At 59.4% G+C, this 22,373-nt stretch overlaps 1 protein-coding gene across 2 annotated transcripts; it reads right to left on the minus strand.

The window, feature by feature from the left end:
- Positions 1 to 1,846: 1,846 nt before the first annotated feature.
- Positions 1,847 to 16,674, minus strand: LOC111138948 (nectin cell adhesion molecule 4). 2 transcript variants are annotated; one of them, XM_022490974.1, is made up of 9 exons: positions 16,599 to 16,674; positions 7,496 to 7,855; positions 5,720 to 6,010; positions 4,692 to 4,812; positions 3,655 to 3,803; positions 3,239 to 3,395; positions 2,748 to 2,823; positions 2,368 to 2,442; positions 1,847 to 2,071 (listed from the first exon to the last, which is right to left on the minus strand). In XM_022490974.1, the coding sequence occupies exons 1-9, from the start codon at positions 16,672 to 16,674 to the stop codon at positions 1,847 to 1,849; spliced, it is 1,530 nt and encodes a 509-aa protein (XP_022346682.1). The 2 variants fall into 2 exon arrangements, with proteins under 2 accessions (XP_022346682.1, XP_022346684.1); XM_022490976.1 differs by lacking the exon at positions 2,368 to 2,442.
- Positions 16,675 to 22,373: the final 5,699 nt, after the last annotated feature.

The raw sequence follows: 22,373 nt of genomic DNA on the forward strand, positions 1-22,373 counted from the left end.
CCAGCTCTTTCTGTGGAACTCACTTAAGTGTTAGCCTCTTTGTCTGTAAAGAATGGAATCTCCTGCCCGCCTCCTAGGCTTGTTTTGGGGAGACTCCAATGAGACCCAGGAGTGACAGCACCACCCACGGGGGCGCTGGCTGTGCGGGAAGGGGCTTTTCACTCTATCCACCTACCCGGGAACTCTCAGAGGTGGCCCAGGGCATCTCTTTCCCCTTTGCCTCCCAGCCACTAGCGTCCCAGCTCCTCCCCTACGTGGGGCCACGGGAAGGCTGGTGCTGAAGGGGGCTGAGTGGTTCAGGGCTCACATAGCCCAGAGGTGAGAGACGAACCAGGCACAACAGCTTTTATCTGTTTATTTAAAAACAGAATATCATTTTATGTACAAATATGCACATATTTACACAAAATGTACAGACTAAGACCCCAGATCTTTGGGCTCCGCATTCAAATTCCTGGGCTGGCTGGGGAGCAGGGGATGGCGTCTCTCTGTTGGTCCAGAAATCCGGAGGATTTCAGGCCAAGCAGGGTTTGGGCACAAAACCTGGGTGTTCTGGCTGAGCGTATTCAGGTGGGCCAGGTGACAATCCACAGTGTCCAACCCCAGTCCAGACCAGCAGAAACCGTGGGAAGAGCCCCAGGGGAGTGATCCCAAGGCTCCTGGGGGAAAGGAGACATTCTTGTCCCCAGCAGCTCCTTCACACCACCCTAACTCCCCCCTCCCTCAGGCTGTAATCACTACCCTATCTCCCTGACACCACAACCAAACCAGGAGCCCTTGTCCCCCAGTCTCCGCAACCCCCGCACCCCCACCCCGAGGGACCACAGACCACTGTGGATGCAGTGAGGAGGAGAGAGGTGGCTGGGGGAAGGGCCCAGGACCCTACCCTGTCCTCCTGCAGCCAGGGACCCAGGGGCTCATGCCCCGACTCAAGACTCCACAGCGCCAGGCTCCCGCCCAAGAGGCTGCCTCAATTCAAGTGTTTTCGAAGGAGCTCCTTTCCAAAGCCCAGGCATGGACCCCTTGCCAGGGTGTGAGCAAGGTCCAGGTTTGCTGACTTCCCATGGAGGCTGGCCTCGAGCTAAGCCAACCAAGTAATAACAAACATCCAGATAAATCAAAAGTTTTTTTGTTTTTGTTTTTAAAGATGTGTTTTCTCTTAGTAAAGTATTCGGAGCAGTATTCCTTGAAGAAACTCCCCCAACAGGCTTAGGTATAGAAAATATGCACATGCAGCAGGCCCAGACGCCACCAGAGGCCACCAGAGAACACTGGAGGGCCAAGGGCTTCTCCAGTAAGAGTGCTAGTCCCCGGCTGTCCCCTGGGCTGGCCACTTCAACATTTGCCCCTGGGCTCCCCAGTGGTGGGAGCCCGGCTCCCCAACTCAGGAGGCCAGAATCCAGTTCTAGCTCTGCCTGCACACCTGGGTCTGACCCACAGTCTCCACCTCTCCCCTCCAACCTCTGCGTCATTAATACTGCTCTGGGGTCTGAGGGGATAACCTGGGCTTCCAGGTAGAGGGCACACAGCCACGCCATACACAAGCCAAGCCCATCTTAGTTCACTTGGCCTGTAGCACGCACACTACGCACACGCACACGCACACGGTCTGTGAACACTCACACAATCATGTGTGCACACGTGCACACACGGGAGGGCGGGAAGGACTCGACCGGCAGAGCCCCACCCTTGCCGAACAGAAGGGTTGGAGGAAAATGTCGAGCAGTCAGTGGGACGGGGAGCAGCTTCCTCAAGAAACAAGGTGTGTAGGGAGGCCCCCATGATGAGTAGAAATTCCCCAGGTCAGCAGAAGGAGCCGGGTTCAGGGGAGGGAGGCAGGCCTGGGTCAGACCAGATGCCCCCGCCCATTGATGTAGATGCCATTGCCCGTGGGTTTGGCCCGCAGGGTCCCATTCTCTTGAACGAAATGGTTCATAGCGTGTTTGATGCCTTCATCCCGGTCTTCCTCCTCCTCGGCCCGCCCAGAGCCCGGAGACAGCAGTTCTGTCTGTGTTTCGATCTCCCTCACCGTGGTCAGTGTGGAGTAACTGCGGCCCTCTGGCTCTTCACTCTGGACACCGAGGGTGGAGGGCGCGTCAGGAACCCAGGCGGGGCCACCAGACGGGATTGGGGTGGGGCAGGGAGGGAGCCAAAGGGTCAGAGGTGAGGCGAAAGCTCCGGGGCTCGGAGCTGGGGCCCGGGAGCGAATGTCCGGCACGGGGAAGGACGGCGGGAGAACACAGGCACGGCAGATGTGCAGGGGCAGAGACACAGGGACTGGGGCGGGGCCACTGGCCCGCCACCTCCAGGAGCAGGAGAGGGGCCTGAGGAGAGCAGTGGGGACGCCGGTGGGGCCGGGGGCCTCACCATCACAGAGCAGCTACTGTTGTCCTTGAGACTATCAGGGTGGCCCTCGGCTCTCAGCCCTACACTCTCCTCCGGCTGTGGGTCCCGGACATGGGGGAGGAGTCAGAACAGGGCTCGCCGTCCTCCCTCATCACCTCTTCCCCCAACCCGACCTGTCCACTCTCCCTGACGCAGGCATCCGCCGCCAACCACTCAGCCTCACCCGGAACCGCTGTGGATGGTGGCTCTCAGCACAGCCCCCAGGCCCGGGGCAGCCGCGCCCCCAGCTCCCCCATGCCAGGCCCCGCTGCGAGTCAGGGGCCAGACCTGGTGGAGGGCTGTGCTCCTAGTGCGCAGAGGGACCCCCAGCCCCGGGGGGATGCACCCAACCCCGCACGCACCTGGCTCCTGGGGTCCGCGTGATGGGAATGCAGCCTCCGGATGGAGTTCTCCCTGGTCAGGGTCAACTCCTCCTCACTGGGAAAGACAGGCTCCCCTTAGCTGCTGAGGCTGGTCCTGGGCTCCCAATGTGGGCCCAGCTGTGGCCAAGCCTATGTGAGACGGCGCTGGAGAGGGCGGGTGCTGTGCTATCCCCATGTGTGAGTGAGTGGCTACAGGTGACAGGGTGTGTGTGTGTGTGTGTGTGTGCACGCGTGCGTTGGAGTGTATGTACTCGGTGATACCCGGGCATCTGGACTGGACCCTCACTCAGCAGTGCGGTTCTCCCCCTCCAGCTGTGGTCCAAACCCTTCCCACTTCCCGAAGCCCTTGGCCCACCTCCCGACCACAAGCTCCCAGTCTCCCCTCTCTCCCCTGGCCTGGCCCCCACCTCCCGCTCACCTGGTCTTTGCTCCCAGCTTAGCTCTACCCGCCGGGGATAGGCAGTACTCACTACTTCTGGGTCATCTGCTGAGCCTTGCGCCGATGGTACCGAGACATGAGCACCACCACGACGACCAGAAGGCAGAACAGGAGGGCGGCAATCACACCCACCACCACCACAGAGGCCGACACCAGGTCCACCTGCTTCCCGGGGGTGTCCTGAGGGTCTGCCAGGAACAGGCCTCTGTCTAAGGAGGATGCTCAGATCCCTGACACACCCGCAGCCCTCACAAACCCTGCAGCCTGGTCCTCACGGAACACATCTCAAACCACCGGCTCAGCCTGACCCTCTGCAAAGTAGTCCCGCAGCCCCCCCCCACCAATCAGCACTCCCACAGTTCACCCTCTCTGTCTCACTAGCTAGTGGCCCTCCGGGCCCTTGGCCCAGCACCCCGCCCCCCCGCTGTGTCTGCCCTGGGTGCTCACCAAGAACATCCACAGTGACCTGAGAGTCCCTGGAGGAGAGCTCATTGCTGACGTGGCAGACGTAGATACCACTGTGCTCCGTGGTCAGCGGAGGAAAGCCCAGCGTGTCCCCTTCCGCTCGGACCCCGCTAGGCAGGGGCCCGTCCAACCTGGAGGACAGGGAAGCTGGGGCGGGCGGAGGCTGCCACCACCCGACGTGCCTGGGCAGCTCTCCACCTCCCTCCCCCATGACGTCACCCAGAGCCGCTGGCTGTTCCCACGGTGCCCCTCCCTCCCCTGGGCAGGTCCAGGCAGAGGCCCCTTCTCCCCGCCGCCCAGCCTGACCCGGGCACCCCCCACACACACCCGGGGAAGATCCACACGCGAGCCATCCCACAGGCTCCCACAGGCCTTAAGTCATCCGGTGCCGGGCACCAGGCCGACGTGGTCTGAGGGCCACACGACAGGACACCCCTTTCCTATCTGGGCTCAGTCGTACTTGGAAAATGTGACCGCACGCCCCAGCACCCGGCGTCCCTAACGTCAGGACACTGGAGCGGAGCCCGAGGCACGAGGTCACGTGCATGGCTCAGCGTACAAGAGCGCACCCATCGAGGGCTCCCACGGGGGCGCCTGACCCCTCCCCGAGCCCCTGGACGGCTCCGATCCGATCCGGCGGAGGCGTCGGCCATTCTGGGGGGTCATGCTGTCGGTTTAAGAGCAGTCACGGCCGGCTCTAGCTTTTTGTCTTGCCCACTTTAGGCACTCACCTAAATACATAAAATGCTAATATTGAAGATAGTGTATTGTATGTCATAATTCTAAAGTTAGGGGGAAAAAAATCCCAAGGATTTACTGTCTTATTCCCTCCCAGTGACCACGTATGGTAGACTCCCTGGTAGGAGTCAATGATAATGTCCTTGTGACCACAGGTAATCGTGCACAGGTCTGGGCATGGGGCTCCGTTAATTTGGGGTTCAGGATAGATAGTCCCAGCCCATAAGGAGCACATGGCCGCCCAGTAAGACAGGGATTGTCCCACAGGGCTAGGCCCTTACCGTGTCCAGTTGTACGAGGGTGGGGGGTGCCCTTCGCTCAGGCACTTGAGGGTGGCTCCTTCTTTGCCAACCTGCCACAGCTTCTGGTCTTCAAGGCCCCTCACAGAGGCCTCAGCGAGGACTGGCATGGGAGGTGGGAGGAGAAAAAGCAGGGAATGAGGCTTTTGATCAGACCATCAAGCTGTTCCTCGAAGGGGCCGAACCTGGCCCGCCCATCCTGGCTGGGTCCTTGCAGCACGGCCCCTTCCCCTCTCCGAGCTCCGTGTCCATATTGATTCATCTGGGCAATGAGCCTCCAAGTCCCCCCGGAAAAGAGTCACACTTTTTCTGAATCCCTGTGGTTGCCCGCGGTGGGCGAGTCACAGAACAGGTGTTGCATAAACGCTCCCTGATTTTCCAAAGGCTCAATGATCCCGCTCACTCACATATCTCTTTAACGAACATTTGCTGAGGACCTACTTTGGGCCACATGCGGAGTTAGTACGAACAGAAACGAGTCCTCTGCCCGAAGAGGCTGAGACTCGAATGCCCGGAAAACCCTATCTGCCGCTCCCCGAGGACCACCTAAAGCTCTGTGTGTGTGAGGGCCTTGGCCTTCGTGGCTTCTGATTCTGATCAGAGCCCTGCCAAGTCCGTGTAATGACACTCCTGCCGCTGCTGGGGACAAGGCAGACAAACAAGACCGAGTAACAGCTGGTAGGTAGTGGAAGGAGGGCTTGTCCCACGAGCACGAGGGCCACGCGGTGTGGCCGGCAGCCCGCGGCAAGCCTGTCTGCACGTAGTTCAAAATGGGTTTTCAATCCAGTGTTTCTACCCAATTCTCCCCACAACCCTGCAGAGCAGGGCAATCTCCCTAGAAAATAAGGTCAGAAGCTCAGAGCGGTCTGAGTGATCCATCAAGGTCATCCGGGACGGGCTCATCTCCCTTTGCACCAATGCTCTCTCAGCCACACAAGGAGGCCTTCGGGATCCAGCCTGGCCAGGCTGCGGTGGCTCAGGGTCTCTCTTCCCAAGATCCATGTACTCACAGGCCACATGGAGGATGTGGGTGATCCTCTGGTCCTGGAGCAGGCCGGGGTGGGACACCACGCAGGTGAGCGGCTGCCCATTCATGCCGCGGCTGGGCACCAGGTGGAACTCTGACGTGACAGCAGCTGAGCGGGAGTGCTTGAACGAGCGGCTGGACGCGGTGCCCTTGACCTCCGTGTCCCAGGTCACGCTGGGGGCTGGGCTACCCTCCGCTGTGCAGGAGGCTGCTAGCGTCAGGCCCTGGCCCTCTTCTAGCGCGGGACCAGGGTTCAGAGAGGGCAGGGGAGGCACTGCGGGTGGTGGGAGGCAGGGATCACGGTCAGCACACCCACCAGGAGGCCCTGCCCCGTCCCAGCTGTGTCTTGCACAAGCAAACATTTTCTGGCCCTTTTTCTTCTCTTATTTCACCAACATAGACACCAGATGAGTGGTAGAATTTCAGCTGACTTTGTACCTTTCTCTATTATTTGATTTTTTTTTTATCATGAGCATGGATCATTTTTTAATAAACCAATGAAGTAAACAAAAAGCCAATCAGACAACATCTGTCCCCTAATAATCACAGCTACCACCTCCAAAGCACTCATTATGTGCCGGGTATTGTGCTGAACACTTTATAAATGTTATTTCATTTAATCCTGTCAACAGACCGGCAAAATAGGGATCATTACCCCTGAGTTACAAGAAAGGAAACTGAAGCTTGGGCAGGTGAAATCATTTGTCCCAGATCATCAGCTGTAAGGGGAGGAAGCCAAGATTCACACTCGGCATTTTCACCCCCAAGGCTAGTGTTACTAAGTTCCACGTGGGTAAGGGGAAACTAAAGGTCTTTATTTTATATCTTCCTAACATGTCCAGCTCAAGCTCAGAATGGAAAAGACTTAACTAGACCACAGGTCTGGGGCATCTGTGGACGACAAGTGCCCACAGTGCAGAGCAGTGGTTTAAAAGTGATTGTGATCTCCAACCCAACCACATTCACAGAAGGTCCAGACCGAGAAAAGTATCAGCCACGCTAGTCAAAGCTGAGTCTGCGTGTCCCTATCTCAGCCCCATGTTTTTTGATTTTTGCTGTTGTTGTTGTTGTTATTTAGGAGAAAGAGAGCACAAGCAGAGGGAGAAGCAGGCTCCCCCACTGAGCACGGAGCCCAATGCGGGACTTGATCCCAGGACTCTGGGATAGTGACCTGAGCCTAAGCAGACACTTAACCCTCTGAGCCACCCAGGCTCCCATCAGCCCCATGTTTTAAAACCACGGAACCCAGGATGGCAAGAGAGGCTGTGAATGAGTGGTTTTGGTGGAACTGTCGCAGAAACTAGCAAGTGTAGCTTCCAGAAGAGGAGACGGGAGGTGGGCTGGGGAGAGGAAAGACCTCTGAAAGGCTGGGGTGCAGAAGGCAGAATGAGCCTGGGCCACGTTGCTTCTGAAGGCCAGAGTGACCAAGGTGTGTGTGTGGGGGAGGGGGGTGCAGGTCAACAGAAGGAAGAATGTTCTAATAAATGGATTCTTCCCCAAGGCTGACAGAGCTGTAGGTAGCAAGCTGTTGAGGTCACTTGGAGAGAATTTCTAGATTGGGTGGGAGGACGGACTGGATGAGGCCTCCTCACTCCTGCAGGGCCCTCCCCCTCTTAGTCTTGCTCTCTCTCCGCCCCATGCAATTTTGCAGACCCCATCTCTGCGTCCCTGGGCTCCTGCCTTCGAAGGCGCGCGCCGCGCGGACCTGGGGCAACTGCACCCGCGGCACCCCCCAACCGCACGCGGCGCCCCCACTTACCCAGCACGCGGAGCCGCAGCCGCGCCTGGAAGCTGCCCGCGGGGAAGGTGCTGACGCGGCACTCGTATTCGCCCTCGTCGGCCTGCACCGCGTTGCGCAGGAGCACGGAGCCATCCAGGGGGCTCCGTGGGGGCGGCGGCTGCTCCACGCGGCCCTCGTAGGCCGCGCCCACGTGCAGCCCGTATTGGATATGCAGCAGCGCTAGCTCCCGGGGGCCCTCGCCCGCGTCCACCCGAGCCCAGGCCACCTGCCCCACCTGCTCGTCGGGGTCCCCTCGGTAGAAGCAGGGCAGCTTGGCGTCCTGGCCCAGCACCACGGTCACCAGGTCCGAGGTCTCCAGCTCGCCGGGCCGGCACCGGCCTGCAGGGGACGGACAGGAGCGGCCAAGATTAGGGGTGTCGCAGGAACCGGGGTGGGGGTGGGGGGTGAGGGTGGGGGCACACTTATGCATGATGACAGAGAAGGCCACCAGAACTCACTTTGTGCTTGCCAAGCACCTTCTGTCCATTACCTCATTAGATCCACAAAACCAGCCCAAGAGGTGGGCGTCATTATCACCATTTAACAGATGAGGAAACTGAGACCCAGAGACAGGAAGTGCTTGCCTAAGGCTACCGGGTCCCTGGCTGCAAGAGTCACACCCTCTTCCAGCCCAGGATTGTGTCCCGGGGAGTCGTGAGGTGGGAGGCTCTAGCTGAAAGAGAGTTCCCCAGCTTCTGCCCTCGGGGAGCTCATGGTCCTGTCCCAGAAATGGATTTTACTCAGAAAAGACAGGGGAAGCCAGGGACAAACTTTCACAGAAGGTTCCACCTACCAAGGGGGGGTGGGGCAGGGAAATGAATGTTTTCAGGAGGTGTGGCCAGGAGCCAAGGCAGGGGTCAAAAACAGCTGGCATCTACCATGGGGCATATAGTGTGGGAAGGGTCCAGCCCAAGAAGCCTTTCAGAACATTCTTTTCATGGCTTGAAGATGAGAGACCTGGATTCCCAGAGAGAAGAAGGTATTCTCTGTGGGAGGAATGGCACGAATCGAGGCTCAGAGACAGGAATGAGCAAGTCACAGAAGAACAGAGAGGCCCCAGGTCAGAGACCCAGAGAGATGAGGTCAGGGCAAACACACGGCGATGGGGTCAGGGCCGGGGCCAGGAGCAGAGGACCAGAGACAGGGACCAGCGAGGAAGTGTGCATCCACGAGGCACCCTGGCGTCGCTATCATGTCCCCTCATTTTCAAAGAAGGATCCCTTCCTTGCCCTCGTGTAACCTGAGATCTGTTCAGAAAGAAGAAATAGATTTGGGGACAAATACGGAAAGGTGGGACAGACTCAGGTCTAGTGCCCAGTGGTGTGTGGCAGGCTAGCTGTGGGATGGGACAGTCACTGGGGACCTGAGTCCTGTGGGAGGGCCTCATGCAGGAGTCGGGGAGGACCAGAATGGGGAGAGACCTGGAAAGGGATTCCGGGTACGGGGCTGAGGTGGGCAGACCTGAGGGCCGGAGAGGCTGGCTGGTTCAGGAAGCAGAGAGGGAAGGACACACCTCAGGCAGAGGGTGTGTGTTGAGCAGGAGTGGGACACGAGGTCAGGCCTTCCACACCAGGCAGAGGAGGTCCTGGGGAATCAGCACAGTGAGGGGCCAGGGGTGACGTGCCCTCCGACGGGAAAGCAGGGACTCTGAAGACCAGAGACACTAGGAACGTTCGTGCTGTGGGACGGGGGGCGGCGTGGGGGGCGCCCCTGGGAGACTGGGCAGGATTTGATCACTGACCAGAAGGAGAGATGAAAGACAAAAGACAAAGACAAGTTTGGTTTCTAGGTTGAGTGACTCAGGAGGGAGGCAGGGCCTGGGGCAGCTTGGGGTCAGGGAGAAATCCACGGGGAGCTGTGGAATAAAGCGTGGGAAGCACAGTGTAGGGGCAGAGTAGGGGCTCGGCCTGGGATGGCGAGAGCTCCTTGCCTTGGAACGGACGTCCCGCAACCCCAGCCCCTGCCTCTGGCCAGCACTGCACACGCCTGGCGCACACAGGGCCCCTCCTGGAAGGCCCTCCTCCCTCTCTGTCTGGTAGCTCTGCTCGTCCGGGCTGGGACTACTCATCCTTTAGGACTCTGCTTAGACATCACTTCCTCCAAGAGTCCTCCCTCCCCCACCCCCACCCCCACCCCCACCTCGGGCAGGGCGAGGTGCCCTCCCCTGTTCTGCCCTGGCACCCTGCTCTCGCCTCACCAGAGTCCTGCATCCCCCGGATGGCGTTCACTCTTTCCTTGTCTGCCAGTCCCACTGGACAGAGCTCCCCGAGACCTCACGGAGGGAAACCTGGTTTCTGATTTAGCGCTTGGTGGCACTTAATGGGTGCTCGATTCATTGTATCGTCTGAATGAATGAAGGAGAGAGAAAGAGAGAGAGGCAGAAGAAGGAAAAGGTAGAAGGAAGAGGAATGAGTCTTCAGCTGGGCTGGGCAGACAGGGAAGGGGTCGGCACGGCAACCAGGGCTGTGGGCTGGATAGGCTGGCTACCTGGGTCTGCGGCTAAGGGACCGCACAGAAGGAGAAAGGAGCCAGGAGGGGGGCGGGGGGCAGTTCTCCAGGGAGAAGGTGAAGCCCCATGAGAGTGGACCAGAGGGTTCCAGGGACTCAGAGCCCGGGCCAGGGGAAGGGGGTCCCATGGCCCTGCCAGCAGGGGCGGAGGAAGGATGCCGTTGGGAGGACCCGAACAGGACGGGACAGACCTGCAGGGCCAGATACCAGGGCCCTGACCTGCCTAAGCTGGTCTTGGTCCCACCCAGCCCAGCCTGGGGAGTCCAGCTAACTACCCGCACCCCTTCCAGACACCTCCTCCTGGCACTGGGGTGAGCCAGGCTGCCAAGGAAGGGCCGGAGGTGGGCTTGAGATAGGGGATCACCCCCAGCACAAGCTCCGCTTCAGATGCTGCTATCTGTGGGTGCAGGGATCCCAAAACCTGGTCCACTGGGCCGCTCTAACCTCCCTAAAGACTATTTCTGGGACAATGTCAGATGGCATATTCCCATCCCTATCCCTACCCTTGCCAACCATCTGCCCCTCTCCACAACTGATCAGCCAGGTTTTCCCCGACACATACCTTCTTTAGGGCATGAGAGGCATAAATGCCTGAGTCGTAATCCTCCCTGTCCCTCCCTATCCCTCCCTGTGAGTCCAGGATCCCCGCTCCCCAGTAATAAGTGGGAGCCCTGCAGGATGAGGTAGGAGGCAGACAGGGGAGTCCCTTCAGGACCTCTCCCACGGTCCCCCACTGTCCTAATCCACTGTTCAGCAGGAGCACACTCTCCTCCAGTTCACGCGCACACACACACACACACACACACACACATACACACACGTACACACACGTGTGCTCCGGCTACAAAGGAAGAAGAGGAGCTTGGGCTCTAGGATCCCTGCCTTGGCTGACTGGACCCAGAAGCCCAGACTTCCAGGCCAGGGCAGGCCAGGACTGCCTCCTCCTTCTCTCCCCCACCCAGTGCCCGCCCGGCGTCAGCATGATGATGTCACCAGAGCAAAGGAGACACACCGCCTGCCTGGTGAGGTCACCCTGCGGGCATGTGGTTGCCGGGCCGGGCCAAGCCCATGGACCCTTCTACTGCAGATCGTTTGCTGAGGCTGGTGGGCTGTGCTGGCTGGTCACTCCCCACTCTGACCGTCCCCACCTCTCCTCCCGGGAGCCCCGGGACGCTGGTCAGGAGCTGTGGTGATTCAGACGCTGCCGCACAGTGCCCAGCCGCAGCCGCCACCAGCCACCACCTTGCGCAAGGGAAGGAACAGGCCCAACTGGCCAGACGGGATCCCTGCCCTCAGCCTCCCCCACCCATGGCCGGGCCCCCACGGGCCTCTTTGTGGCCCTGCCCTCTGTGTACCCCGCCCGCTCCCAGACAAGCCCTCCATTCCTGGCCGGGGCTGGCTGCCGGCTCCCCTATACCAGGCCTGGGTCCCAACCTCCCTCTCTGGGTGAGGCCCCGCCTCTGATCTCCGGAGGGGACACTGAGGCAGGCAGCCACAGATGGCCGCGTCTTTGGGAAAGGAGGTCTCCTTGGGGCGGGGGGACTTTCTCCATCAGTATGCCGGCTGCTGCAGATGGGGCGGGGACATGCAGGGGTCCCGGAGGAGGGTGTGTGAGGAGGGCGGAGGGAGTCAGTGGGAGCCCCCACGTGTATGGCATCTTCAGGAGAGGGCCTGGCAGGTCTCAGTGCGGGGCTCACCAGGGAGGCCGGCTCCTTCCGCGAACTGGAGAGTGTTTCACACTCGTGTGTGCTCACAGCTCATCCTTAGGGAAGTGGAGGTGCTTGTCTGTGTGGGGAGAGGGGAGCCGTGGAGTGGCGAGTGCGGGCGAACGTACGCGCAGACACGACTCCGTGCACGAGCGTCTCACATGCCCGCGTGCACGGCGCGCGTCCCCGGCCCGCGGGGCTCTGAACACTGAGGAAATATTTTGATGTCGGGTTCTCCTGGCTCCGCATGTCTGTCTGTCCTAGCTGCCCTCCGTCAGGGGCGTATGGCTCTGTGCCTTCACCTCTGCATCTCAGCTGGAGTGTTGCCAGGCACCCCTCCCCACCTCACCCCAGACTTGAGGGCAGATTCATCTCAGGTGGAGGTAGGTACCCAGAGATGAGGTCACTGTCCCTCCAGGTGATGGGAAATTGCCATCCAGGACTCCCCAGCAGAGCAAAACAAAAGCTCACCCTACCCTTGCTCCTCAGGTTCCTACTAGAAGGACTCCCACCTTTCTCACCACTCCCCCCTCTCCCCAAGTGCCCCCCCCACCAGCCCCTGCGGGGGGGGGGGGGGACCCAGGGGGCCTCCCCCCCCCTGGGAATCTGTCAGGCCTCTGCTGCCGCTGCTCCTGCCACCACCAGAAAAACCAGCTCTAGCTCCAGGCCTGGGGTAAGGGCTGTCTGGTGTGGGTTTGGTGGGAAGGGGGGGATCGTGCCTAGGGCTAAGGGGAGGGGTCCAAGCTGTCCAGGGGCTCATTCTCCTTTGTTAACACTTGCTGCCCCTCACCCCACAGCAGGGCCTCTACCAGACAGAGCAGGAATCTGTGGGAGAGTCTGGGGTGAGACAGAGGACCCGGGAGGAGCCCCGAAGCCCCCATTTGGGACAGGTGGCGTCAACAACCTGGGAGCCCATTTTCTTCCCCCCTTCCCCCCACAACCTTGGCCTTGGCCGAGTGCTAAGGAACTCAGAAAACTAGGAGATTCTCCCTCCGCCTCATCTCAGTCCCTCACTTAGCCCCCATTGTCCTAAGCCCCCCAGCTTAGTGAGAGCTTCCCAACCCGGGCAAAGTGCCCACCCACAGATTAGTGTCTGGGGAGGGGGGCCACACCGATCCCAGGGGGGAGGCGAGAACAATGCGGGAGGACAGGCCTTGAGGCAGCCCGGCTCTGGCCCAGACACAGCTCCCAGCGCAGATAAGTCCCCTAAACCCCCCCGGAGCCAGAGTCTGAGCCCGGCTGAGTCACCACAACAGCCACACTGTGGGTGGGAGACCCAGAATTCAGCGTCTCTCAAACTCCTGAGATCCTAGCCATCCCCCACCCAGAAATCCTGCCACCCCCCCCAAAGTGGGGGCTAGCTCTGCCTCACCCCACATCATCCCTTAACCCAGCTCTCGGGACTCAACCAGTCTTAAAGGCAAGCAGGGAGGGGTTGTCCAGTGAACTTGGGGAAAAGCTCCTGAGACCAGAGGCTCCCAGTCCCGTGGAAGATGGATCCAGTCCGCCTCCTTCACAGGCCCCCAGTTCTAAACTTGACCTTCAACCTTTGCCTGAGATTCAGTGTCAGACACAGCTCCTCTCCTCCCTTCCCTCCTGACTCAGCTCCACACTCCACTCCCAGCCCTTCACTAGGCTAGGCTTTGGTCAGTCCCAGGGGAAGTTGTGGGGGCCAGAAAGTCCGGGCCTCCTCCCCTCACCAGGCCTGCTCCCCACGGTGGCCGTGCTCCTCAGCCTGCAGCGCTAGAGGGCCCCGACGCTGAGGTCTAGAAGCTGGGACCATGGGCTGGGGGCAAACTCCTCTGCCATCTCTGGAGCTGGGGACCCCTTAGCCCAGCCCCCCTGAAACACTAGGGTGGGACCAAGGTCACTGGGGCCACAGGGCTTCTGTGGGATTCTCCTAGTCTCCGCCACCTTGGGTGGGAAAGCTGGCCTCCCCTGCTGGCTTCCCTAGGTTTGGGTACCTCCTGCCTCCCTTGGCCTGCCCCCCTCTGTAAACAGGAGTAGAAAAGCAAGGATGCGGCCCCTCCCTTTCTAGGAAACTAACCTCGGGTAGAAAGCTGATCCTAATCCTCAGAGGGCAGGCCACAGAATTCAGGGAAGCCCTCACCCTCTGGTCCTACAGGACCCAGTTGGGCCCAGAAAAAGAGCTAGGAACAGGGATCTAGTGGAGGGGAGCCTATAGATTTGGGCCTGTAGATTTGGGCCCCTGGGCCCTGGGGCAGGAGATGGGGAAGGGAGAAGGGAGGGGACCTCACCCGGAAACTCATCCCATTAAGGAGAGACAAAGAGCTGTGGTGTCAGGCGCCTCCCTGTCAGGGGTGGGGCAGGGCCCTGAGGCTCAGAGCTCTAATGGCCAGGAGTTGGGGAGGGTGGGCACTGATTTGCAGCCGGGCAGGAGCAGGGGCAGAAGGTGGCGTCCAGGGTATAGGCCCCCTTGGTCCCCCCCACCCAAGAGATGGGCCAGGACCTTTCCCCTGCTGTCACGCGGCTGGACTGACCACTTCCTCCAGCACCCAGCACCGACCGCCCCCGCCCCCTGCCCCAGTCAGGGGCTGGACAGTCACAAAGCCATAGGCCTGCAGAGCTGGAAGGTCCATGGAGATCATCAGGTCCTACCTCCTGGTCTGCTGAAGTCCACACTCCCAGCTGCCCAAGGTCACCTAGCAAATTCATAGCAGAAATGGGGCCAGAATGCAAGACTCCTGACCTCCTGTCCAAGGCTTTTTCAGAAACAAAAACAGTCCTGCTTCCCCGGGGGTTACACAGAGAGGAGCCAGAATGGGGGTGGTGGTGGAGGGGGTCACCAGGCTGGGAACTGACCTCCAGGCTTCAGAGTACCCTCCAGCCCTGCACACGTCCTAGCAGCCCCAGTGGAGTGGTGGCTGGCTGGGCACCAGGTCCCGGGGATAAGCCTGGGGCCAGGGTGTCCCCATAGCTATAGCCCCCGCCCATCAGGCAGCGAGCAAGGTCAGGGTGATGCAAGGTCAGGGTGATGCCCTGACTACAGGACGTCTCCTTTCCCCTTCCCTGGGCTTCTCAGCAAGAACAGTTTTGTGTCCTGGAGAACAAAAGCGGGGACCACATCTGGTCCCTACTCTGTCTCCAGCAGCTAGCACCCTAGCTGTACCCAGCATTCACCCAGACATACAAGCCTTTAATGGGCAAGGGGCTGGGAGGCCAAGACACTCACCTTGGTCGTACTTCTAACACTGTTCATCTTTTTCTTTTCTTTTCTTTCTTTTTTTTTTTTTTTTTTTTTTTATGGGGGAGCGAGCAAGAGAGTGTGTGAGAAGTGGGTGGGGGAGGGAGAGAGGGAGGGGGAGAGAGAAAATCTTAAGCAGACTCCATGCCCAGTGTGAGCCCAGTGCAGAGCCCAACATGGGCCTCGATCTCGCGGCCCTGAAATCATGACCTAAGCTGAAATCAAGAGTCTGATGCTGAACCGACTGAGCCACCCGGGTGGCCCTAACATATAGTAATCTTAAGACGTCATTTGCCTACCTTTTTCTCTTAGGTAGTTTTCCCGTCTGCAAAACGAGGCAGTTCTAGCGGGGGCCTGTCCAGCCCCTTCCATGTCCTGAGACCCCATGACGCCATCATTCAGGGGCGGGTAGATCCCACAGGAGAGTGGCTGCCCATTTCCCTGGCCCCAGGGACCGGACCCCACCCTCTGGGCCTGAGCAGGTGAGGAGCGTTGTCTGGAAAATGGGAATTGAGACGGGCTGGGAGGCAGGGGTTGGAGCTCAGTATCCTGTGATTGGAGGCTGGCCAACGACCTGTCGCTCCCATTATAAGATCAGAGGAAGTGTGGCACCCACCCACCCACCCACCTGCACATCTGTGCCTCATTCTCCCCCCAGCTTCAGCGGGGGACAGAGACGGGAATCACTGCAGCGCACTGCTCAACAATGAGATTCCCTTGCAGCTGGGCCTGAGGCCATCTGGACAGGGCTCTGTCTTCCAAGGACAAAGATTCCTCATTTACTCATTAGCCTGGAAGCAGCCTAGGGAATCCCACTGTGGTCTCACTGTGCACACGCGGGCATAGACACACACAATCTCTCTCTCTCTCCGCCTCTCTGAAGATTATAAATTCCGGTAACTCATACGCATCAGGCAAGAGTAACAGAAGGCATCTAGTCAAGGAAATAAGGGGACAGGGAATAAACAAAAGGAGGCCACACCCCGTCTAGAAGGTTCCCTACCCTAGACCCCCCTTCATCCAAGTATCACGCCCACCTGACCACCCAGATGGTTAACAGTGTGCCCAGCGAGAGAGAGGGGCCAGAGTGGAGGAGCTTCCAGCTCCCCAGCTGTCTCCCAGCAGGTGCTCCGGTCTCAGAACTCTCGGACACCAGGGAGAGGGGAGAAGGAAACAGGAACGCCCTGTCTACTCTCTGGGCATCAGGCTTCCTACCTCTGATGATTCTAAACCGGCTCAGCCCTGAGTCAGCCCAGCACCAGTCAGCAGTTTTGGAGCCTGGGGGGCAGGCGAAGGAGCCTCCAGGAAGCCCTGGGGTGAGAGGGTCCCTACCTGCTCCCCCCACCCCACCCACCTGCCCGGGCCACCATGTCTTGTTTCTTAGGCGAGGCTGTGGCAGAGGTGATCGGGGACTCCAGACACAGCGACCTGGCCTGGGGCTGAAAGAGGGCACGAAGGGGAAGAGCGACCCCGGCTCTGCGGGGGGCCCTACTGGCAAGTGGGGGTGGGAGAGGCAGATCGGTTGGGCAGTCCAGAGTCAGAGGAAAGAGAATGTTTACGTGTACGCGCGTGTATGTGTGTGTGTGTGTGTGCGTGTGCGTGTGTAAGTGTGTACTGGCTTGGCCTCGGAAGCCAGGGTCCTGATGGCTCAGGCAAGTCCTACCTGTAAATGATGCCAGCAGCAGCAGCAGCAGCAGGGCCTCGGGCCCCCACATCTCGGCTCCCAGGGACAGGGGCATCGTTCAGAAGGCGGAGCTGCCCAGTGTTTCTGAAGTTCCACCGAGTTCTCCCTGGGAGCCGGCTCTAGAGCTGGAGAGGGCACCGACCGGGAGACAGGAGATCACGGCGTCTTCAGGCCTGAATACACCTGCCTGTCCCTCTGGGGTCCAGCCCTGCTGTGCCCACCCAGCTAGAGCTACCCCCCAAAGGCCGTGGTCGGGAGCTCGGAGCTCCCCTAGAGCTGCTTCCCACGCCGTGGCCAACAACGATGGCAGAAACCTGGGAACCTGCTCAGCAGGTCAGAACAGGTGCGTCTCCGGGGGTTGGGCCTGGCACGGAGACTCAGCAGCCACCGCCCCCACGGCCTGGGCTAGCTAATGGGCGCCAGTGAGGGAGGGAAGGAGGGAAGGACCTGGTGGGGAGGGAGGGGGGATCCCATCATCAGCTCCAGGCTTTACCTGGCAGCATGGAAGAGGCTGAGAAGGGAGAGGCAAGGTGCAGGGCGGGGGGTGGAGGGCTGGGAGGGGTAGAAGAAGGCCCAGGGTGGCTCAAAGAGGGAGGCACTAGGCCAGGAGGAACAGGGGCAAGGCCCTTGTGGGTGGAAAGGAACCCAAGCATCCCACACCCCGGCCAGCGTTGCTGCCTCCCCAGGACCTTGCCAAGTTCCCCAATCTCCTGGAGGGGTTCAGCCTTGATGCTGAGAATCGAAGACTGGAACTGAGAAGTCCAGTACTGGCCCCATAGACCTCATTCTCCAGATGAGAAAAGAGGCCCAGAGAGGGGACCAGGCTTGCTGGAGGACATACAGCTTCGATAGTAACACGGTTTTCTTGGACAGCTCTATCCCTGAGACAGAGATCTAGTTCAAAGATCCCGGAGAAGGAGCTTAGGTGATGCCCTCGATCCCACATTCTATAGCAGAAGCCAAAGGACTGACGGAGAAATTAGCCCCTGCCTCCTGGCCTCCCTAGCGGGACTCTCTCAGCTTCAGCACCTCCCCGTCACCCGGCCAGGAGTCCCAAAAGCGCATCAGCATAAGTCTTCATGGTTCATTTTACCCTTTTATTCCACGGTCATGTAATGAGAGCACATCTGGACTTTGTGAGGGTAATCTTCATTTCAAATACTCTGTCCTTGTATCCTTGTAAATATATGTACTCACACTCATAAGACCTCGAGCATCAGATGCCACCAGCAAGTCACACAAACCCCTCCTGGCCAGTCTGGGATAGCCAGGGGAAGGGAACCAGCTCTGAGCCCCCTGAAAACTGGGTGAAGGAGAGGGACAAGCTCATGGGCGGACTGGGGTTAAGAAAACCAGGTAAATACAGAGTGAAACATGAGAAAAGAAAATACAGGTTAAGTTTGGGAGCAGGACCCTTTTGCCTGGCCAGAGGCGGGAAGGACTCCAGAGCAATAAGGGAAGGTCATCTCCTGTAAGGGTCTCCCATACCCCACAGCCCACGCCCCCAACTCTGCCAAAATCAAATTCATCTTTCCAAGCGGACCTCAAGTGCCACATCATCCATGAAGCTTTCTCAGCTCCTCCCACCCAAAATGAATCTTTCTCCCTCTATTCTTCCCCAGTCTCTGCTAGTCCCTTTATTATAGCTTGTGTCCCCATAATTTGTGCACATCTTATCTCCTTTACTAAATGTAAGCTTTGGTTCACGAAGCATGGATTGGAGCCTGCTGCGTGCCAGGGACTCGGCAAATATGTGAAGCTTTAGGGACGGGACCAGAGCTGGGGTCTGTGAGCTGGTGGAACATTAGGCTTGTTTGATGACCTCATCTCTGTCACCCCTGCTAGGTCAGCCCGCAGCACTTAGTGGGCACTGAACACGTTTTTGTCGGAGGCATGAGTCGGTGAGTGGAGGGATGTCAGCATGGAAAGGGTGGTCCAGGAGGGTCAGTGAAGGGGAGATCCCGACTCTCCTGAACTCAGGCCGTCACCCAGACTCGCACCCCCACCTCTGGACCGTGACCCCCACTCCGGTCCAGATCCAGCTCCCGGCAGTGGCCATACTGGTGACCTCTTCTTCGAGGACTATTTCCAGCAGGTCAGGGGTGGCCTCGGGGGCCAGGCCAGATGCCCAAACTCCCCAGTTTCTCTCCGCCTCCACCTTGGCAAACCCCCTCCCCTCCTTAGGACGCAGGTCCCTGCCTGTGCCCGAGGAAGAGCCTCACCCCGATGCCGCTTTGAGATCCGCTGCGGCAGGGGTGGAGCAGGGCCAGGGGGGATGGGAGGGGGGAGCATCCTGTGTTATAATTATAATTATCACACCTTGGATCCTATCGCATGGTTTCAGAGGAGCTCCTTTCCTTCCCACGGATTCACCCCTCCTGGTCCAGGAAACCGGAGGAGAAACTGAGGCATGGGTGTGGGAGAGCAGTGAGGTCACAGGGTGGGCATCCCGCTCCTGTATCCCCCGCCACCCCTGCCTTCCCGTTCTCAGGATACCCCCACCCCTCCACAGTGCCACTGGCCAGGAAGTCTGCGAGCGCCTCCGTCACTCACCCCTGCTCTGGCCATATGGAGCACTGAGGGGAGGTGGGACTTGCCAAGGCCAGGATGTCCCCAGGGCAGTCAGGCCAGGCAGCTGCTCCTGGCCTTGGCTTGAGGTAGGAGTCTGGCCCCCGCTCACCCAGCGATCCCCAAGTCGCTCTTTGACCTGTGCCCTGGTGCATCTCACGAGAGTCGTGCTCTTGGGGGAATGGGTCCTCACACTTATGCCTGCCCTTCCCTCATCTGGGACGAGGCCTCGGGGAAGGCAGATTCCAGGGCTGGGGCTGGAAGAAAATCCTGGCTGGGGGAAACCTTCTAGACCAGTGCCTGATTTCCTGGGTTCTGTTCTTTCTTCCTTATTGAAACCCCATTCCCCTCGTGCTTCACAACCCACCCTCCTCCCACCCAAATTCTGGGCCCGACCAGTGGGAGTGATTCAAGCCCAGGCGGCTTCTTGAGCGTGTGTACCCATCTGGGTGGCAACACCGTGCCTGCCTGCCTCAGTTTACCCACAGACACTCAGTGGGCACCCCTTTGCGGCAAGCTCCAGGGAGGGGACAGGGACACCTCACCTGCAGTCCCTGCCCTCCAGGAGCCCTCAGGGAGAAGAGCTGGGAAACAAACTAAAGGACGCTGTACCCCGCCAACTTTGTTCTCTTCGTGTCTCTGTGCACCTGCCGTGTCCACACTTGGGCTGTTCCCGTGAGCACAACAGCCGACGTTCACAGTCTGTGTGTGTCCAGGCGTCTGGTTACAACTCATCTCTGTCCCCATGGCAGACTGCACACCTAAGCCAAACTGGTCGGAGGGGGTTGTGCTGAAATTTTTTGTTTGTGTCAATGGGACTTGGAGGTGAGTCAGGGAGGGACATGGATGGGTGGGGTGGGGAGAAGAGTGAGAGTGAAGGTCAGGCCAAGCGAGGGTGGGGAGGAGCTGGTCAAGGCGGGGTAAGGGCTGGGCTGGGGGTGGTCAAGTGGAAGGGTTGGGGTAGGAGTAAATCAGAGAGCTCCTTAATGAGTAACAGCCCTATTCCAGTGAGATCAGAGAAGAGTCAGAGGCTTGGGGGCGGAACAGGGGGAGACCCTCAGGCTTTGGGAGAGAGGAGAATAGATTATAAATCAGAATGTCCCCCCAGTGGGGACAAAAGGTCTGTGACCCATGTCTATCTAGCTTTGCTTCTCTGTGTCATAGGAAGCTGTCTCTGATCTGCTCATTGCCTCGGTCTCTACAGTTTGTAGAGAAAGGGTTTGGGCGTGCTGATGGACACTGTGGTGGAAGACTGCTGACATGGGAATTGATGCTGTCCCCCAGGACCAAAGCTGTTTCAAGCTTAAAGCTTGCTTCTCCTCCTTCCTAGGATGCCCCCCACATGCAGAGATCCCCACACAGAGAACAGGTTCTGGCAGCTTTTCCTCCGCTGGAAAACATGTTTGCCCCCTGGGGCTGGAGCATCACGGTGCCCATGTTAGGATGGTGGCATCCTGTTTTCCAAGAGATTTCATCTGAAGCTTCCGTCCGACACGTGCTGCGCTGTTCCTGTCTCCCCAGGCTGCAGGCTCCGTGACGCCTAGTCCCCGGCCCCATTCCTTCCCGGCAGCCACACTTCCTGGTTGCCTCCCAACTCCCTTGGAGCTCAGGGGGCTGGAGTTGCTTGTTCCTAAAGAGGTCTACAGCTGGAGTGACCCACCGGGGGACATGGCTCAGCAAAAGGCACATGTGGGCCCCGTTCCTTCTGAGATGGGGTGCAGAATCCCCTCCTCCCTGCTCTCACTCCACGGGCTCCCCAGGCACCTGCAAGTACATGACCATGAACTCAGGGATGGGGGCCTGCCTGGAGTAAGAGAGATGCTTTTATTCTTTGACCCTGGGTTTCTGGATGGCCTGGTACTTTTAGAAGGCTCCAGAAATAGGTCATGGCGGGTCTAGGACAAGAGAGGGAGCCCTCAGGGAAATCAGAGTCTTCCCAGTAGTGACAACAGCGGCAGGAGATACAGCAGCAAGGAGTAAGCGCAAAGTCAGGCAGGGTCTTGGGAGCCTGGTGAGAGAATGGCTTCTAATGAGGACGCCAAGCTGGGCCCCCCTGCACTCTCCCAGTCTCCACCCCAACCACAGAAGACGCCAGGATCCTCCCAGGAAGCCCACCTGCTGGGAAACATGGAGGCAGCCCCCAAGGGCCAGCCGGCTCGCAGAGCCCACACCGCCAGGGGCGCCTTCAGGAAGCTCCAGGACTTTGGCGCTTCTCCCGCTCATCCAAACCCTCATCCAAATGCTCAGCTCCGATGCAGTGGGTCTGCTGTCTCTGCCAACCAGACAGCCTGAGCCACTTCCTGGCCATCCACCTGCGCTCCTGTCACTCCCGACTCAGCCGCCCCCGGGGGAAGGCAAGCCTGCCCAGGTGCTACAATCCAGCCTCAACCTGGGACCAGGCAGTGCGGGTGGCAGGGCCTCTGCGGAGTCCAGGAGGCCCAGGGCTGTGGGGAGCCTGGAAGGGCTGGGAGCTTCTCCAAGAGTGGGAAAGGCCCTGAGGGCAAAGGCAAGCATTCCTGGAGGGGAGATCTGAGAGGAGAGGGGCCGAGGCTGAGAAGACAGGAGGGGGAGGGCAATACCAGTGGAATGGGGGAGGAACTAGGGACTCCCGTAATTTGAGGGCAGATTTTCTTTTGAAGTGTGTTGGCGGATCTTCCTTCTGCACGGCCCCGGAACGCCCGCCTGCCGGTCTCACGAACCCAAGGTCCGTCCTGCTCTCCCCTCCGAGACCCGGGCCCCCTCGCGCCTGCAGCCTGCTCAGAGGCCAGGACGCGGTGCCGCTGCAGAGGGATGGGGCCCAGGGGCCCTGGGAAGCAGGGACCCGTTCTCCTAGTCCCGAGACACCCCCAAGGCCTCACTCCCACTGCCCTTGGAGACTGGACCCCAACCCCGCCTGTTTGCAGCCCTGCAGACAGCGAGGTTGGGAGACGTCCAGGTCTGCGGCCGAAGCAGGGGCAGGCCTCTGACTCCCCCCACCCCGAGCAACCCCCCATACCCAAGAGGCACCACAGGCCTCACCTTGCAGACAGCCCTAGTCCTTGCCCTCCAGCATCACCCTGAAGCCTTTCTGAGACTATTTCACCTTCAATTCTAGAAGTGGCATTTAAAAAAAAAAAAAAAGAAGAAGGGCTAGGGAGCAAGAAACAGAGAGTTCCTTCCTGTGATAGTTTGCAAGATCCAGAGGCA

This window comes from Enhydra lutris, unplaced genomic scaffold (genome assembly GCF_002288905.1).
Source record: "Enhydra lutris kenyoni isolate GAN:26980312 unplaced genomic scaffold, ASM228890v2 scaffoldscaffold94, whole genome shotgun sequence".
Taxonomy (NCBI): Eukaryota; Metazoa; Chordata; class Mammalia; order Carnivora; family Mustelidae; genus Enhydra; species Enhydra lutris.

What these genes read in the sequence shown, in the direction of transcription:
- LOC111138948 (XM_022490974.1), bottom strand. Translation starts at nt 16,674, where the DNA reads ATGCCCCTGTCCCTGGGAGCCGAGATGTGGGGGCCCGAGGCCCTGCTG. An exon ending in GCTGCGGCTCCGCGTGCTGG is followed by an intron (nt 6,011 to 7,495) that starts GTAAGTGGGGGC and finishes CACCACCCGCAG; the next exon opens with TGCCTCCCCTGCCCTCTCTG. An exon ending in CAGCAGATGACCCAGAAGTA is followed by an intron (nt 2,824 to 3,238) that starts GTGAGTACTGCC and finishes TGTCTTTCCCAG; the next exon opens with TGAGGAGGAGTTGACCCTGA.